This window comes from Petaurus breviceps, unplaced genomic scaffold, assembly GCF_028583685.1.
Source record: "Petaurus breviceps papuanus isolate PSGF00001 unplaced genomic scaffold, PetGlider_PUasm1.0 90895, whole genome shotgun sequence".
In the NCBI taxonomy this organism is placed as follows: domain Eukaryota; kingdom Metazoa; phylum Chordata; class Mammalia; order Diprotodontia; family Petauridae; genus Petaurus; species Petaurus breviceps.
The window spans coordinates 21,178,354-21,192,447 of record NW_027187372.1 but is presented as its reverse complement, the minus strand read 5'-3'; the positions used below and the strand labels follow the sequence as shown (position 1 = coordinate 21,192,447).

General features: G+C 33.9%; 1 protein-coding gene across 2 annotated transcripts in view; it reads left to right on the top strand.

The window, feature by feature from the left end:
• Nucleotides 1-12,139, top strand: part of ASPM (assembly factor for spindle microtubules) — a 75,320-nt gene extending 63,181 nt beyond the window's left edge. For both annotated transcript variants that reach the window (XM_069074474.1, XM_069074475.1), the window contains 8 exons: nucleotides 3,539-3,698; nucleotides 4,924-5,133; nucleotides 6,352-6,543; nucleotides 7,345-7,537; nucleotides 8,850-9,004; nucleotides 9,724-9,900; nucleotides 10,759-10,928; nucleotides 11,028-12,139. In XM_069074474.1, coding sequence (XP_068930575.1) covers nucleotides 3,539-3,698; nucleotides 4,924-5,133; nucleotides 6,352-6,543; nucleotides 7,345-7,537; nucleotides 8,850-9,004; nucleotides 9,724-9,900; nucleotides 10,759-10,928; nucleotides 11,028-11,130 — 1,360 coding nt within the window. In that variant the 3' untranslated portion in view covers nucleotides 11,131-12,139. The remainder of the gene's footprint in view (nucleotides 1-3,538; nucleotides 3,699-4,923; nucleotides 5,134-6,351; nucleotides 6,544-7,344; nucleotides 7,538-8,849; nucleotides 9,005-9,723; nucleotides 9,901-10,758; nucleotides 10,929-11,027) is intronic.
• Nucleotides 12,140-14,094: the final 1,955 nt, after the last annotated feature.

The window sequence follows — 14,094 nt, the reverse complement described above, 5'->3', positions numbered from 1 at the left end:
ATATATATATATATATATATATATATATATATATATATATATATATACGGATGAGAATATTTAAGATAATAATTGATCTTCTTTTGGCCTGTTTTACATTGATTGTTGTTTATGCTCCATATTTCACCATTCCTGTACCAGAATTTTTTTCTCTCAAAGTAAAATCTGATCAATTTCTGTTTCATGATAGCACTTTTTTCATTATAAAAAAAAATTCTGTGAAATTCAGCAAGCAACTGTGAAAATATACTCTATGTTCAGATACTTGCAGGTATTAGATTTCAAAGCTTGGGGGGCGTATATAATTTAGATGAAATCTAGAGAATGTTTCATGGATGAGGTTGTACTTGAGTTGGGACATAAAAGATGGGCAGGGGCGGCCAGGTGGCTCAGCGAGTAAGAGCACCGGCTCCGGTGTTGGGATGACCTGGAAATCGAAACCTGGGCTCAGACACTCAGCACCACACCCAGAAATAACTGGCCGTGTAACCTTGAGTAAGTAACTTAACCCCGATTGCTTTAAAAAAAAAAAAAGATGGGCAAGATTTCAAATAGTAAGATAGCTAGTCTCTCCCATTAGGTGTCAGCTCCTTGAGGAAAGGGATAATCTTTTGACTCCTTTTGTATACTCAGCACTTAGTGCAGTGCTTGGCACAAAGAAAGTGCTTTATGTTTATTGATTTATTGATATTTCTCTCTCACACATGCACACCTCTCCCTTGAGCTAAATCCCAATGAACATTTCAAATTAGATGTTCTGGAGTCTAATTGTATTTAATTTACCTTCCTGTACTCCTGAGATGCAGTGAAACTGGCCTTTTCTCTGTTCCTCACATACGATATCCTATTTTCTGTCTCCATGCCTTTACATCAGCCATCCCCATGCTTGGATTCTCCTTGTTCCTCTCCTCATAAAATCCTTCTTTCCCTTCTAAGATATACTTTAAGTATCATTTTCTATATGAAACCTTTCTTGACTACTTTGTATTTATTCTCCATATTTATTCTGTATATAATATAAATCCTTACAGGTGGGTATTATTTCATTCTTTGTATTTGTATCCCTAGTGCCTGGAAAACAGTAGGTGCTTGATAAATGCTTGTTGATTGATTCTTATGCTCTTTACAAGTAAGAATTAGCTTCATATAATTGCTAAATCAGCATATCCTTTGGACCTCTTTCTCTGTTCCCCGAATGAGTTTATTTACTCTTTTTTAAAGCTTTTATTCAATTCAATAAATATTTACTACTGTGTGCCAGGCACCATACTAAGTTCAGTGATAAAATGAACAATAATCATTAGATATGCTTTTATTTTTAATGCAAAAACATTTGACATGTACAAACATTATCTTTTGATTCAAAAGCCACATTTTGAAGTGTGTATGTGTGTTTCTTCATAGATTAAATCAACTATGATTTGACTGCCCTTCTAAAATATTATTTTGTCTATTCTTCCCACTTGGTGATGCCACCTCATTTAAAGCATCTTAAAAGAAACATAATAATGTAAAGAAGCATATTAAAGAAACATAATAATGCCTCCAGTGTCCAAAAACTTTCACAAAAGAAAATTTTTCTTTATACCTAAGTTAAAACCCCCACATTGTTGTTTGGACCTTTTTTGCTGTTGTTTTTTTTTGGTTTGTTTACCATATTGGTGAACACTTGAGGAGCTTATCTACTCTGTTTCAACTATCACTTCTATGAAAATAACTTACCATATACATCTCTAGTTCTGACCCCTTGACCTTTTTTTCTTATTGTTCATCTTTTATTTCTGAGGAAGACGAGTGACATCATGGGGTGTTGACTTGTGTATGAATTAGATTTAAGTAAGACAGTTGGACAGAGCTTGTCAGTCTCATTTGCTTTTTCTGAGTCATTGAAGTCCAGTTATAGGACAAAAGTGAAGATGACTGGAAATTGCCCAGAATTCAGCAGGTGATGTTGGTATCTTTGATGCCCAACCAAGCTCTAAGTGTCCCACAGCTCCTGCTTCTGCTGCCTTCATGATAGTTGAAACAAATTGTTCTTATCCACACTTTCTGTTGGGGAAAGAGTTCACATGCTTAGGGTAGAAATCCTCTTAACTCACCAATAGGTTTGAGGCCTGTTGGTGTCCCTCAACCTGGTTTAGTCCATCTGTTTAGATGGTTTTCCAATGTGTGATCACTGCATATGCTACAGTTTCTTGGAGTCATGGGTGAAATTTGGGTAAAGATGTGCAGCCCTGAAAAGGGCCCAGCAAGCCCTCATACCAGAGGAGCTAGGCCTCCCTGAACATCCCATATACTCATTCTAGTCTCTAGCTACCTATAGCATATATTCATTAGTCTTCCTAATAATACTTAAAACTTTTATGTCAAATTTGTATCTTTTTTTCCAAACTGGCAGTCTTTCTCCATTTGCCTATTATTATTATTATTATTCCATCACACCTATAATCTCAAAGTTATCCTTGACTTCCTTCACTTTCTAGATTCATGTAAAGCCTATTTTTTTCTTTGAAATATTTCCCACATCTTTGATCTTTACTTATTTCTTTAGCTACTTTGTCCAATCTCTCATTGGATTCCTGGATTAGATTACTACAGCAGTTTCTTGGTGGTCTCCCTACCTGTCAGCACTCCTTGCTTCATTCAGTCCAATCTATCCATAGCTGCCAGAATTATATTTGTCATTTGCTGTTTTGTTTTATCCGTTCATTAATCTCAGAAATTTATCATGCTTCTTACCTGAAATACTCTCTTGCTTTTTCTTTCTCTGGTTCAATGAATCATCCTCTAAGATCTGGTTCAAGATTTATCTTCTATAAAAGATTTCCTCTATTAGCCTTCCCCCAAATATTATTCCCTTTATCTATACTCCTCTCAGCACTATATACCGTGTTTCCCCGATAATAAGACACTGTCTTATATTTTTTTTTTGGACAGAAAAACACCAGAGGGCTTATTTTCAGGGGAGGGCTTATTTTAATGAACATTGACAGCAATTTTAATAAACAGGTAAACGTGAACAAAAAAATGTACCTTTATTCAATAATGAATTCAATAAAGAACAGGATGACGCGCTCACTGCTGCAGCTCTGATTGGATGCAGCTCGGAGCGTGGCATGCGTTTCACACGGTGGGGGGGACAGTGCATACAGAGGGTACCGTAATGTAGCATGTAGCGCAGGGGATCACCTTCACTACAGTAGCAATCTCAATAGGGCTTATTTTCGGGGGAGGGCTTATTTTAGAGGAATCTTACACAGTAAGGGGAGGGCTTATTTTTGGGATAGGTCTTATTATCAGGGAAACACGGTATGTTAGGTGCCATGTTAGTTTTAATTTTCTTTTATTCTCTAGTTCCTTCTGTGTATCTGCCTACTCCACCCAGTTCCATTGTAGGCTTCTCAAGAGATCATATCTTTTTAAATCTCCCATAGGCATACTGTGTTGTCCTTATAATAGGCCCTTATTAACAAGTACTAGCCAAATGACAAGTTCAGTTTGAGAGGAGGAATTTAATAGTCACTGTGGTTTATTTTAGGTTTTTGAACATTAGACTTTCAACAATTACTATTCAGAGAAGGTGGAGAGCTACTGTTGTTGCAAAGAAGGCTCGTGAACGCTTCCTATGTATGAGAGAAGCTACAGTCAAAATTCAGTCAGCTTATAGAGGATTCTGTGTTAGAAATCAGATGATAAAAGTAAGTGTTAAACATAAGTCTGTGCTTTAATTTTCACACACCTGAAGTTCAATTTAAGATTCTCTTTGTACACAGAACCATTATGTATGTAAATGTTGTTGTCTTGAGAGACATGTTTACATTATGCAGAGGGATCCAAAATTCAGAGATGGCTCACTAGAACCAATGCTTAAAGTTGTTTCTGGCATCAGTCAACATTTATTTTAGAAGAGCAAATAATAGATTAGATATGTATATGTTAGATGCTAAGGGTATACAAATAAAATACGATCACATAACAAAAATATTTCTCTCCGTAGTCAATGATCTGATTATTTCATTATCAAATTATTTGGTTTTTAGACTTTAAAAAGTTTGTTTCTTTAGACAAGATTTTTTAACAAATACCCAAGTAATTTCTTCCCCTACAAAGTATAATGCTTCAGAAGTTAATGACAGAATTTAAAGATGCTGTTCCACTTATTTTTAAGCAATCATTAATAAAGCAAAATTGCAATCCTATAAGATTTGTAACTTCGTAAACTAATTTCATTATGATGTTCCTGTCACTCTTGTATTTTTATTGAGATGTTCCTGTAATGTTCACTTTGAAGAACTAATTTTTTTTAAATTAACACATTGTGGCAGAAATTGACTTGATTTCTAGAATTTTATCTGTATGGCAGTATGTGGCAATATATGATTAGGAAGAATCTGAGGTATTGGAAAACTGGGCAGTTGCTTAGCATACTGTGATCAGAAGTAGCTTCTCACAGCTACTTACAAGCCATTCTGATCTTTCGTCTTGAGCAGTCCTGTTCAGCTTTGTCTTTAGCAGTTCTATCTAATATTTTTCATGTGTACATATACATATATATATATATATATATATATATATATATATTTTTTTTTTTTTAAGCTTATTCCCTCTGCTTTCCTCCCAAACCCACATCCTTAATTTAAGGATGATGAAAGAAAGAATGGTTGAGTGCTTGCTCACCCTGTGATTCAGTTGTTGTAAACTATTGATTCTGAATCAATCTTAGTTTTTAATTGCAGACATGGTTGAAAACAAAAGTGCTGATACTTTTCTATGGATAGAAATAAATGTTACTCTTAAGTCACAGCTCTAAGGTTTCCCTCAATTATTTTATTTTTACATTTTTAATTTTAATAACTTATTGAGGTTGAAAATCTTCAGTTATACTGACATCTACCTACTACTGTCATTAATTGCCTAATGTAGAGACACAAAGCAGCCTGTTTGGTCCAGGCAGCTTATCGAGGCTATAAAAGAAGACAGAACTTTCTTCAACTGAAAGCTGCCTCTGTGATCCTACAAAGACATTTTCAAGCTAGGAAGGCTGGAAAATGTGAAAGAATAAAATACATAAGAATGAAAAAAGCTATCATCATGTTACAAGCTCTTGTTCGTGGTTGGTTAGTGAGGAAGAAGGTAAGTGTTTTAAGATAAAATGTTCCACTGATGTAAAATAACTTTTAGAAAATGTTGAATTATTTAATACATCTGTAGCTATCACAAACATCCATTTGAATTCACTCACTGTCCCCCATATCACTCAGAGCAGTCTTACACACACAGTTTCCTCTTATTGTTGTAGCAAGTCTAACACTCAGAAAGGAAACCAAAGAAATGGGTACATTTCATTTATGTAGCTTGTTGGTGGCTAGTCTCTATGAACAGCAAACAGCTTATCAGAATTCTACCTATAGACCCTGTGACGTTATCTCATTCCTTGTACAAATACATTTGTTGGGAACCCAGAAATATTGACCTTCAATTTGTGAAACACTTCCCTGGGAAAGGAATAATTACTTGAGAAAATATTAATTAGAAGCCATTTTCATTTCATACTAAGGGGGAAAAAAATCACAGCCACAAGACAAGGCAGCATATGGTATAATCAGAATATTGAACTGTTCTTCCTAGTAAATTGTAGGGTTTAAACAATTGATACTATTACATTAGAATTTTTTAAATTAAGTGCTGTATATTTATATTAAAATTGTTGTGAGCATGCTGCCAGAAATGCTTCACAACCAGTGTATTAAGATCTGATTTGAATAATGGGTTTTTTTCCCCCATTCTACACTAAATTGATTTTATTTAATCTCCAAACCAATTGTGATTTTTTGTTATTTTGGCATAACTGATTCTAGATTGAAGCAGTATAGAAAACAAAAACAAAACCGAAATATGTAATTTTCAAAATATATTCATACTTTTTTCTTTTCTAGATTTTAGAGTAAAAAGCCCAAAATAGGATACTTTGCTTTTCAACTACAGCATACTATCACTTCTGCTTTTAAAATTCAGAAAGCATACAAGCTTCATGTAGCATTGAAGGGAACCAAAAAGAATATCAATTCAGTTATTTATATCTGTGTTAGTTTTCACGTAAAGGAGAAGTAATATAATTTGTTTAGTTTATCTTTTAAAGTCAATCAACATTTAAATATTTCCAAAGGCTGATGTTGGACAATAAAATATTTAATGTTTCTCTTTTAGTTTAATGATCAGGATCATAACTCTTAATGTTGTTTAGATACATATATGTATGTGTTTTCATATATATGTTCATGTATACATTTGAACATATCTATTTGAACACACATGTGTGTTCAAAATTTTGTTTTCTATAATGCAAAACAGAGATGCATCCAAGTAAGAGCACGACAAAAGATACATATTGAAAATTGTCAGAATATCGTAAAAGGGCAGGAGGCAACCCAAGAGTATTGTATTAGAAGAAATAGAGCTGCAGCAGTGATTCAGAGAGCAGCACGTAATTTCCTCTTTCGTAGACGAGAAGAAAAACTTAAAAATGGGATTTCTAAAATTCAGGTAACTGCAAATTTTGTTTTGTTTTGTTTTAGTTGAAGATACTTCAGATTTCTTTATTACCTCAGAAATTTTGAAAACATGCATCAAAATAACACAACTGAATGGTTAAAACAGTTTTGTGAAAAATGAAAATCTGTTTCCATACCTCTAAATGAATGGTAGGTAGCAGTTAGGAAATTAAATGAACAAAGGAATTTCAAAAAGCATTAGACATTTTAAAATTTAGTTTAGTTTAGTTTTATTTTTAAGAGTATATCTTCCTCATATTTTCTACCCTGGAAGTGTGACTGCTTCTCAGAGGCCCAATTCAATTACTGAATAGATCAGGGGCTTTGACCTGCTCTGTTTCTGCCTGGGCCTATCCTCCTCTCTTTAGGCAACCCGCTGATTTCCCATTCCCAGAAATTCATCATATTAACTTCAGTTTTACAGTAGACATCTGTTCAGCATAGATCACTTCAACTCAGAATTCTGAGCTCAAGAGACCTGCTAGCCTTAGCCTCCCATGCTTGGCAACATTCTTGAATTATGCTCTCACAGTGTGGTCCGTATCCATTAGAGTAATTAGACTTCTCATTTCCAAAAGACAGTATTATTAAATGGATTATTTTTTAGTAACATGATTTTAATACTGACTGTAGACTGAATTGAGATCTTCGTATAAGGGTGAGTTGATAAGCATTTCCCAGATTCACTGTATTCCCTTTTTGTGAGTATGTATCCATATGTAAACTTTTAACTTGAGAAAAAACAGTTTGAGAATATTAATCTTTTTCTCCCCTTACCTCAAATCTCTTTAAGGCATTGTGGAGGGGATATTCTTGGAGGAAGAAAAATGACTTTTCAGAGATTAAAGCCATCCGACTAAGCCTGCAAGAAGTAAATAGAAACAGCCAAGAAGAAAATAAACTGTATAAAAGAACTTCACTGGCAATTCATTACCTTTTAAAATACAAACATCTGTCATACATTCTTGAAGCCTTAAAGCATCTAGGTTAATTATAATTTTTGTTCTGTTTTAGATAATGCATTATAACAACGTTTTTCTCTTATGGCTAAGTAGCCATTTTCTCCTCAAGAAATGGTTGCAGAATTTCAGAGTTGGGAGGTACCTTAGAAGCAATATAATCCAGCCCCTCCCATCGTCATTGCTAGCATTTATAAAGCATCTGCTATGTGTTGGACTAAGTGCTTTATAAATATTCTCTCCTTTGATCTATGAAAACTTGACTGGCTGAGAAGTGGTATTATAACCCTTGCGGGAGGACCTCCAGTTAGAAGGAACCTACCGCCTCCTCAGGTGGCCCACTCCCCTTCTATATAACTCTAACTGATAGGAAGTTTTTCCTTAGATTAAAATAAAATTTGCCTGTATTTCTTAGTTGTGGACAAGTAAAACAATTCGAATCCCTTTTTCTACATGACATCTCTTCAAGTAGTGGATGTCAGCTATCATTTACCACAATCTTCTCTAGGTTAAATCATTCCTAATTCCTTCAGCCAGTTCTGACATACCATGAACTCAAAGTCCTCCGTGTGCATATCCTGGTTGTTTTCTTTTGGATACTTTTCATCTGGCTTTTACAGCAGTGTCCAGGAGTGAACATAGATCTCCAGACATGGTCTCATAAGGATGGAGTACAGTATCCTTGCCCCTTCCCCACTCTAGTGAAGCCTAAGACTGAATTAGTCTTTTTTGGGGGGGATGAGGGATTTGTATATCACAATTTTATCATTGACATTATGGTGCTTTTTTTCCCCCCAGGCAAAGTGTTGTCCAGATACATCTGCCCCATCTTATGTAGCATCTGCCCCCAGAGCTGTTATAAGTGTCAAATGAAATAATATTGTCAAGCATATTGCCTGGCACATAGTAGGGAGGTGCTTAATAATTGCTTGCTTCCTTCTTTCTTGTACTTAGAAAGCTAATTCTTTTGAAATAAAAATACTTCTGCTTTTGACTCTGATTGTTATAAAACTTATATTTATGTAGCATCCTAAAGTTTACATAACACTTTCTCAGAGTAATCCCATGAAGGAAGCAATAGAAATATTATTGTCTCCATTATGCACATGAGATAACTGAAGTACAAAGAATTTAATTGACGTGCATGAGCATAGAGTTTGTTTGAATTTAATTTAGAGCTCATATCTTCTGAATTCCAGTCTCACGATCTACTATAATAAAAGCACACTATCTCTTTTTCTAGAATATAGTGTTAGAAAATTTCAGTACTTAAGTAATTTTTAGTGTTAATTTTCTTGTATTCTACTTTAAATACAAATGTATTCTATTTCCTTTTTAGAGGTTGTTACCAGGTTGTCCCCTCTTTGTTGTGAAAATATGGCTCAGAGTGGAGCAATTGCCAAAATATTTGTTTTGATTCTAAGTTGCAACCGTAGCATCCCTTGTATGGAAATCATCACATATGCAGTGCAAGTTTTACTTAATGTTGCTAAGGTACTTTAATTTTACATTCTGTTAGTGAAATGTTTCTAAGTTGAGTAATCTACCTTTTAATTAAATGTACTTTTGTTTGTTTACCTCTTCACATTTTTCTCAGATCCCCTTAAAACATTTCAATGGAACTTAAATTTCATCACTAAATAACTAATTTTGCTTAAAGCTATTAGAAAATGCTTTCCTTGTTTTGCCCTAAATTTGAGCATTTTGGGGCTTAAGAATCTTAAAACAAAGGGTGTGTGTATGTATGTGTGTTTTCCATTTTTGGGTAGGACTATATTTGTAAATTGTATTAAAAATAAGATGTTCGTGTCTCGTAAAGCATGCTGAACTGAATAGCACAGCATAAAAAGCCTGAAAAATTGCTAATTCATAACATGATAGATGTATTTAATATTACAAATATTTTATATTAAAAGTATATTGTGGTCTTATAGATAACAAAAATTATATATTTTTTTCTTATTAAAGCTAACACTAATTAAGGTAGTATTCCTGGTCATAAGCAATATTAATTTTTTGAAAATTTCCCTCAAAAAGTACTAAATATTCTTTGCTTTAAAAGCTTGTTCTTTGTTACTTCCAAGTTATTTCCACATATTTTAGCATTTCATTTTTTAATCTAAAACCTGATAATTTATTTTACTTTTGCTTGACTTAATGTAAATATTTCTGAAGTTAACTAATGTGACTCCTAATGCCTTTTACTTTTCAAGTATGAAAAAACAGCTCCAGCAGTTTACGAGATAGAAAATTGCATAGATACATTATTGGAACTTTTGCAAACATATCGAGAAAAATCTGGTGACAAAGTTGCAGGCAAAGGTGGAAGTATTTTCACCAAGACTTGTTGTTTGTTGGCTATTCTGTTGAAGACCTCCGGACGGGCTTCTGTAAGTCCTGTCCTCTTCCTCCACTAATGGGTGTTTCCTGGGGTTTTTTGCTTGTTTGTTTGTTTTGTTTTGTTTTTTAATATTAAAAAAATAATTCAATAAGCATCTCCCAAGTGGCTAGTCTCCTATAAGGAATTATACTACAAACTTAGGTTTTAGATGTGAAAAAAATGACATTACAGCCCTTACAGAGTTTATATTGTTGGGCATATTCCCGATAAGTATAATAAAAAGAAAACTGCGATCTTATCATTCACCTGCTCAAAAATCCCCAGTGGCTCCTGGTTTCATAAAATAAAATAAAAACTCCTTGGTTTGAATTGGAAAACCTTTATACTATGATGCCAACCTACTTTTGCAAGCTTATCACACATGTAATATTTCTTGTATTCTATAGTCCAGCCAAAAACAATGTGAAAGATTTCTTGTGCTTATTTTGAACTTGCTTTCAATTTATTATAGTGGTAAGACCACTATCTAAAAAAGTTTTACCTGTAAGAATGACAGTTCCATCCTTGGGATTTGATCCAGGAGGCTTAAGTTGCACTCCCCTGGATGCAGCTTCCTGGTAGCCTCTGGCCTTATTTATCTGGCTTTCTGGTCCTGTAAGGCCTATGAATGTAGAATCAAGGCCCTTCATGTAGAATCCTGAAATCACTCAAGTTACCACACCTTGCCCTACTAACCTGATACATTTTCCGTATGTAAACCAGTAGGCTCATCCTTATTGAATATCCTTTCTATGCTATGGCTAAATAAATCTCCTTTTGTTAACTGGTGAATAACCTGTGAAGAATGTTGCAGAATATGTTATTTCATTTTTAATCAATTTGAATTTTGTTTGCTAACATTTTTTAGGATATCCAAAGCAAACCTAAAGTTGTTAACCGAATTTGTAGTCTCTACAAACTCACAGCGCGTAAGCATAAATTGTGCACTGAAAGGATAATTACTAAACAAAAGATGAATCCCACAAATGAACACTTCTTTATCCCACCAACGCCTGTAAGAACAAAAGTAGTTTCAAGGTAAGAATTTAAACTTCATCTGAATTTTTCTACCTTTCTTTGTTAATGACAAAGACCTTTTAATTTCTTTGTTAATACCCGATTCTCTTTTCCTCATAGATTGAAGCCAGATTGGGTTTTGAGAAAAGATAATATGCAAGAAATTGTGAATCCTCTGCAAGCTATTCAAATGGTGATGGATACACTTGGCATTCCTTATTAATAAATATGTTAAAAATATATTTTTTAGTGAACAGTGAGGAGAAATCTCAAAGCTTTTTGGCTTTCTTCTGTATATAGCTTTTAAAATCTGACTTTTATATTAAAATTAGAAAAAGTGATATACAATGGCTGAGAACCATGAATTATTTTACTTCATTTGATATAATGTTGGGAGTAAAATGTCAAGTTACTGTTGCACAGTAATAAGTTATAGCTTGTGATTCTATAATAGCATGTTATATTTTGTCTCTACTCTCAAAGCACGATACTGATATGATCTTAACAGTAACTTCGGAATGTGGATAAGGTAAAGTATATTGTCCCTATTTCATAGGCAATAATAGACATATTCATTTTCTGAATCTGGTGAGTGTTATAAGAGAAGAAAGAAGAACAATGATAATGATCTTTCTGGATGTATACATTCCCATACTACTCCTATCCATAGCTCAATTGAATATGAGTACTAAAGAACCTTTATTGCTTGCTAATGATTTCCCAGACTGAACCTGTACCATTTAGCAGAGTTTTGGATATGTGCCTTTAAGCAGCATCCATTTTTTTGTCTTTGCTAACAGAGCTTCTGGACTGTTCTCCTTAACCAATAGACCTTTCAGACAAAGATAGTCGAGATCTATTAGTTTCCCCATTATATACATGTTCTTTAAAATTTTTTCCTTATATGTTCACATTTTCCTGACTATTTCCGCTTTCCTGTACCTCTATCAACATTCCCTCCCCCCTCATGTTGGGTGTGAGATGTAATATCAGTTAATTTGCATTTCTCTGATTATTAGTGATTTTGAGTATTTTTCATATGATTCTTGATAGCGTGTATTTTGGCCACTTAGTATTTGGGATATTTGGTTTATCAAGCCCTAGGCTACTTTATTTATTTGTTTGTGTATGTTATATGCCTAATTTGTTTCACTGATCAGTCTCTATATTTCTTAACCAATGCCAAATTGTTTGGATGATTATTACTTTGTAATAAAGCTGGAAATCTGGTACTTTATTGTTTGTCCTTTGTTCTTGAAGGAGGACCAATAACATCATTAGAATGATGTCTTGATTTGCATGTGATTTGGATTTGAGTGAGACAGAACTGTGCAAAGCTGTCAGCCTTGGCTCTCTCCTGTAGAGTCATTGGAGTCCAGTAATAAGACAAAGGTCAAGACAACTAATGATGGCACACAAAGCAGTGTGTGACCTTGGCCTTTTAAAATTAAGGTCCTTCCCTGGTCTCAGTTTCTCTGAGGCCATACCCATTCAATGACTAAGGGTTAGGTAAGAATTGAGACAAAAGATGGCTCAGTTTAAGCTATTTACAGTTATTCTAAGCCATCAGTACCTAAACAATGTGTCATAGAGGCTTGGCCTGGACTTATTATTGGCCATTCAATGAAAGCCAGAGTGATTTGGGTTTAAAGGCCTAGTAGTCAAATAATTCCTTTAAAAAAAATAGCCTTTGTTTTAGAGCTATATTTCAAGAAGTCCAGAAGATCCGGTACTAATAAACCACCTTTATTGGATGAATTTCATTATTTTTTTTCTATCATTGTAAAGTAGTCTTTTAGTAGTTTGACTGGCTTGGCATTGTATTGCTATATTTATTATATTGCCTCTACCTCCCTGTAAGTAATTAATATTTCTCCATTTTATTTAGGTCTATATTTTTGTAAAGAATGATTCATGGGGGCAGCTAGGTGGCACAGTGGATAGAGCACTGGTTTTGGAGTTAGGAAGACGGAGGTAAAATCTGGCTTCAGATGCAACACTTATTAGCTGTGTGACCCTGGGCAAGTCACTTAACCGCAATTTGCTTTGCCAAAAAAAAAAAAACAAAACCCGAATGCTTCATAATTGATAGTCATATTGATGAGTTACCTTCCAAGTATTTTATACGTTTTGTATTTTTTTTAATGAATAATCAACATTTGTTGAAGTACAGCACTCATTTATGCTAATTAAATATCCTAATGAGTTTGGCATGGACTGTTTTTAAATATGATTTTTTTTCCACATTTCACTTTTTACAAATACTTTAACTTGCATGTTATAAATACAAAGGAAAAATGGAAAAAAACTAAACACAATGAAACATGACCGTTTTGACAGTCAAAAACCATGTTATACAAATTGTTGTAAAAGGCTAATGAAGACGATGTTTTTTAAGTTTTATATGCTAATAGATGATCTCTGATGTCAAATCACCATCTATTTTCATGCATCTGAAGCAGTGACCAAAAATTTGTAAGAGTATAATTTATTGTCATCTCCTCCACTCAACAGCAGCCCTGCTTCCGTCCAATCTACACATAGAACCTTATCTTCATGAGCAGCCAAATCATAGAGGGGGGCCTTGCAACTTCTTGTATCCCGAAGCTTGACTGTGTCATCTAGGGAACCTGAAATTAGCCACTGTTCATGTATGGGAGACCATTTAACTGATGTCACCCAGTTATTATGAGAGGTTAAGGATAATAACACCAAGGAACCATCTTTAGTTCAGGGATCCCACAGCCTGATACGTCTATCAGAGTTCCCAGATGCTAAATATTTACAAAGTGGAGAATAGGAGATTTTTAAATATGATTTTAACAAATCATCTAAAACCAATAGCTAATAGTATTACAATGGTAAAGTAAAGATGCCGTCTCTCTTTATTGTTACATGATATAGTTCTAGAAAGTCAAACTGTAGCAATAAGATAATTAAAAGAAATTAAAACTGTAAACATTGGAAAAGGAATATGAAATTCTCTCTATTTGATGAAAAAATTATACTTAAAAATTCCCAGAAAATTGGCAAAGAAAATAACTGAGACAATAGTTTTAGTATATTAATGGTATACAAAATAAACCCACAAAATCACCAATTTCTAAATTACAAAAAAAAAAAATTCTGGAAGCAATCATAGTTAAATGCCATTCAAAATAACTACACAATGTATATGCATAAAATA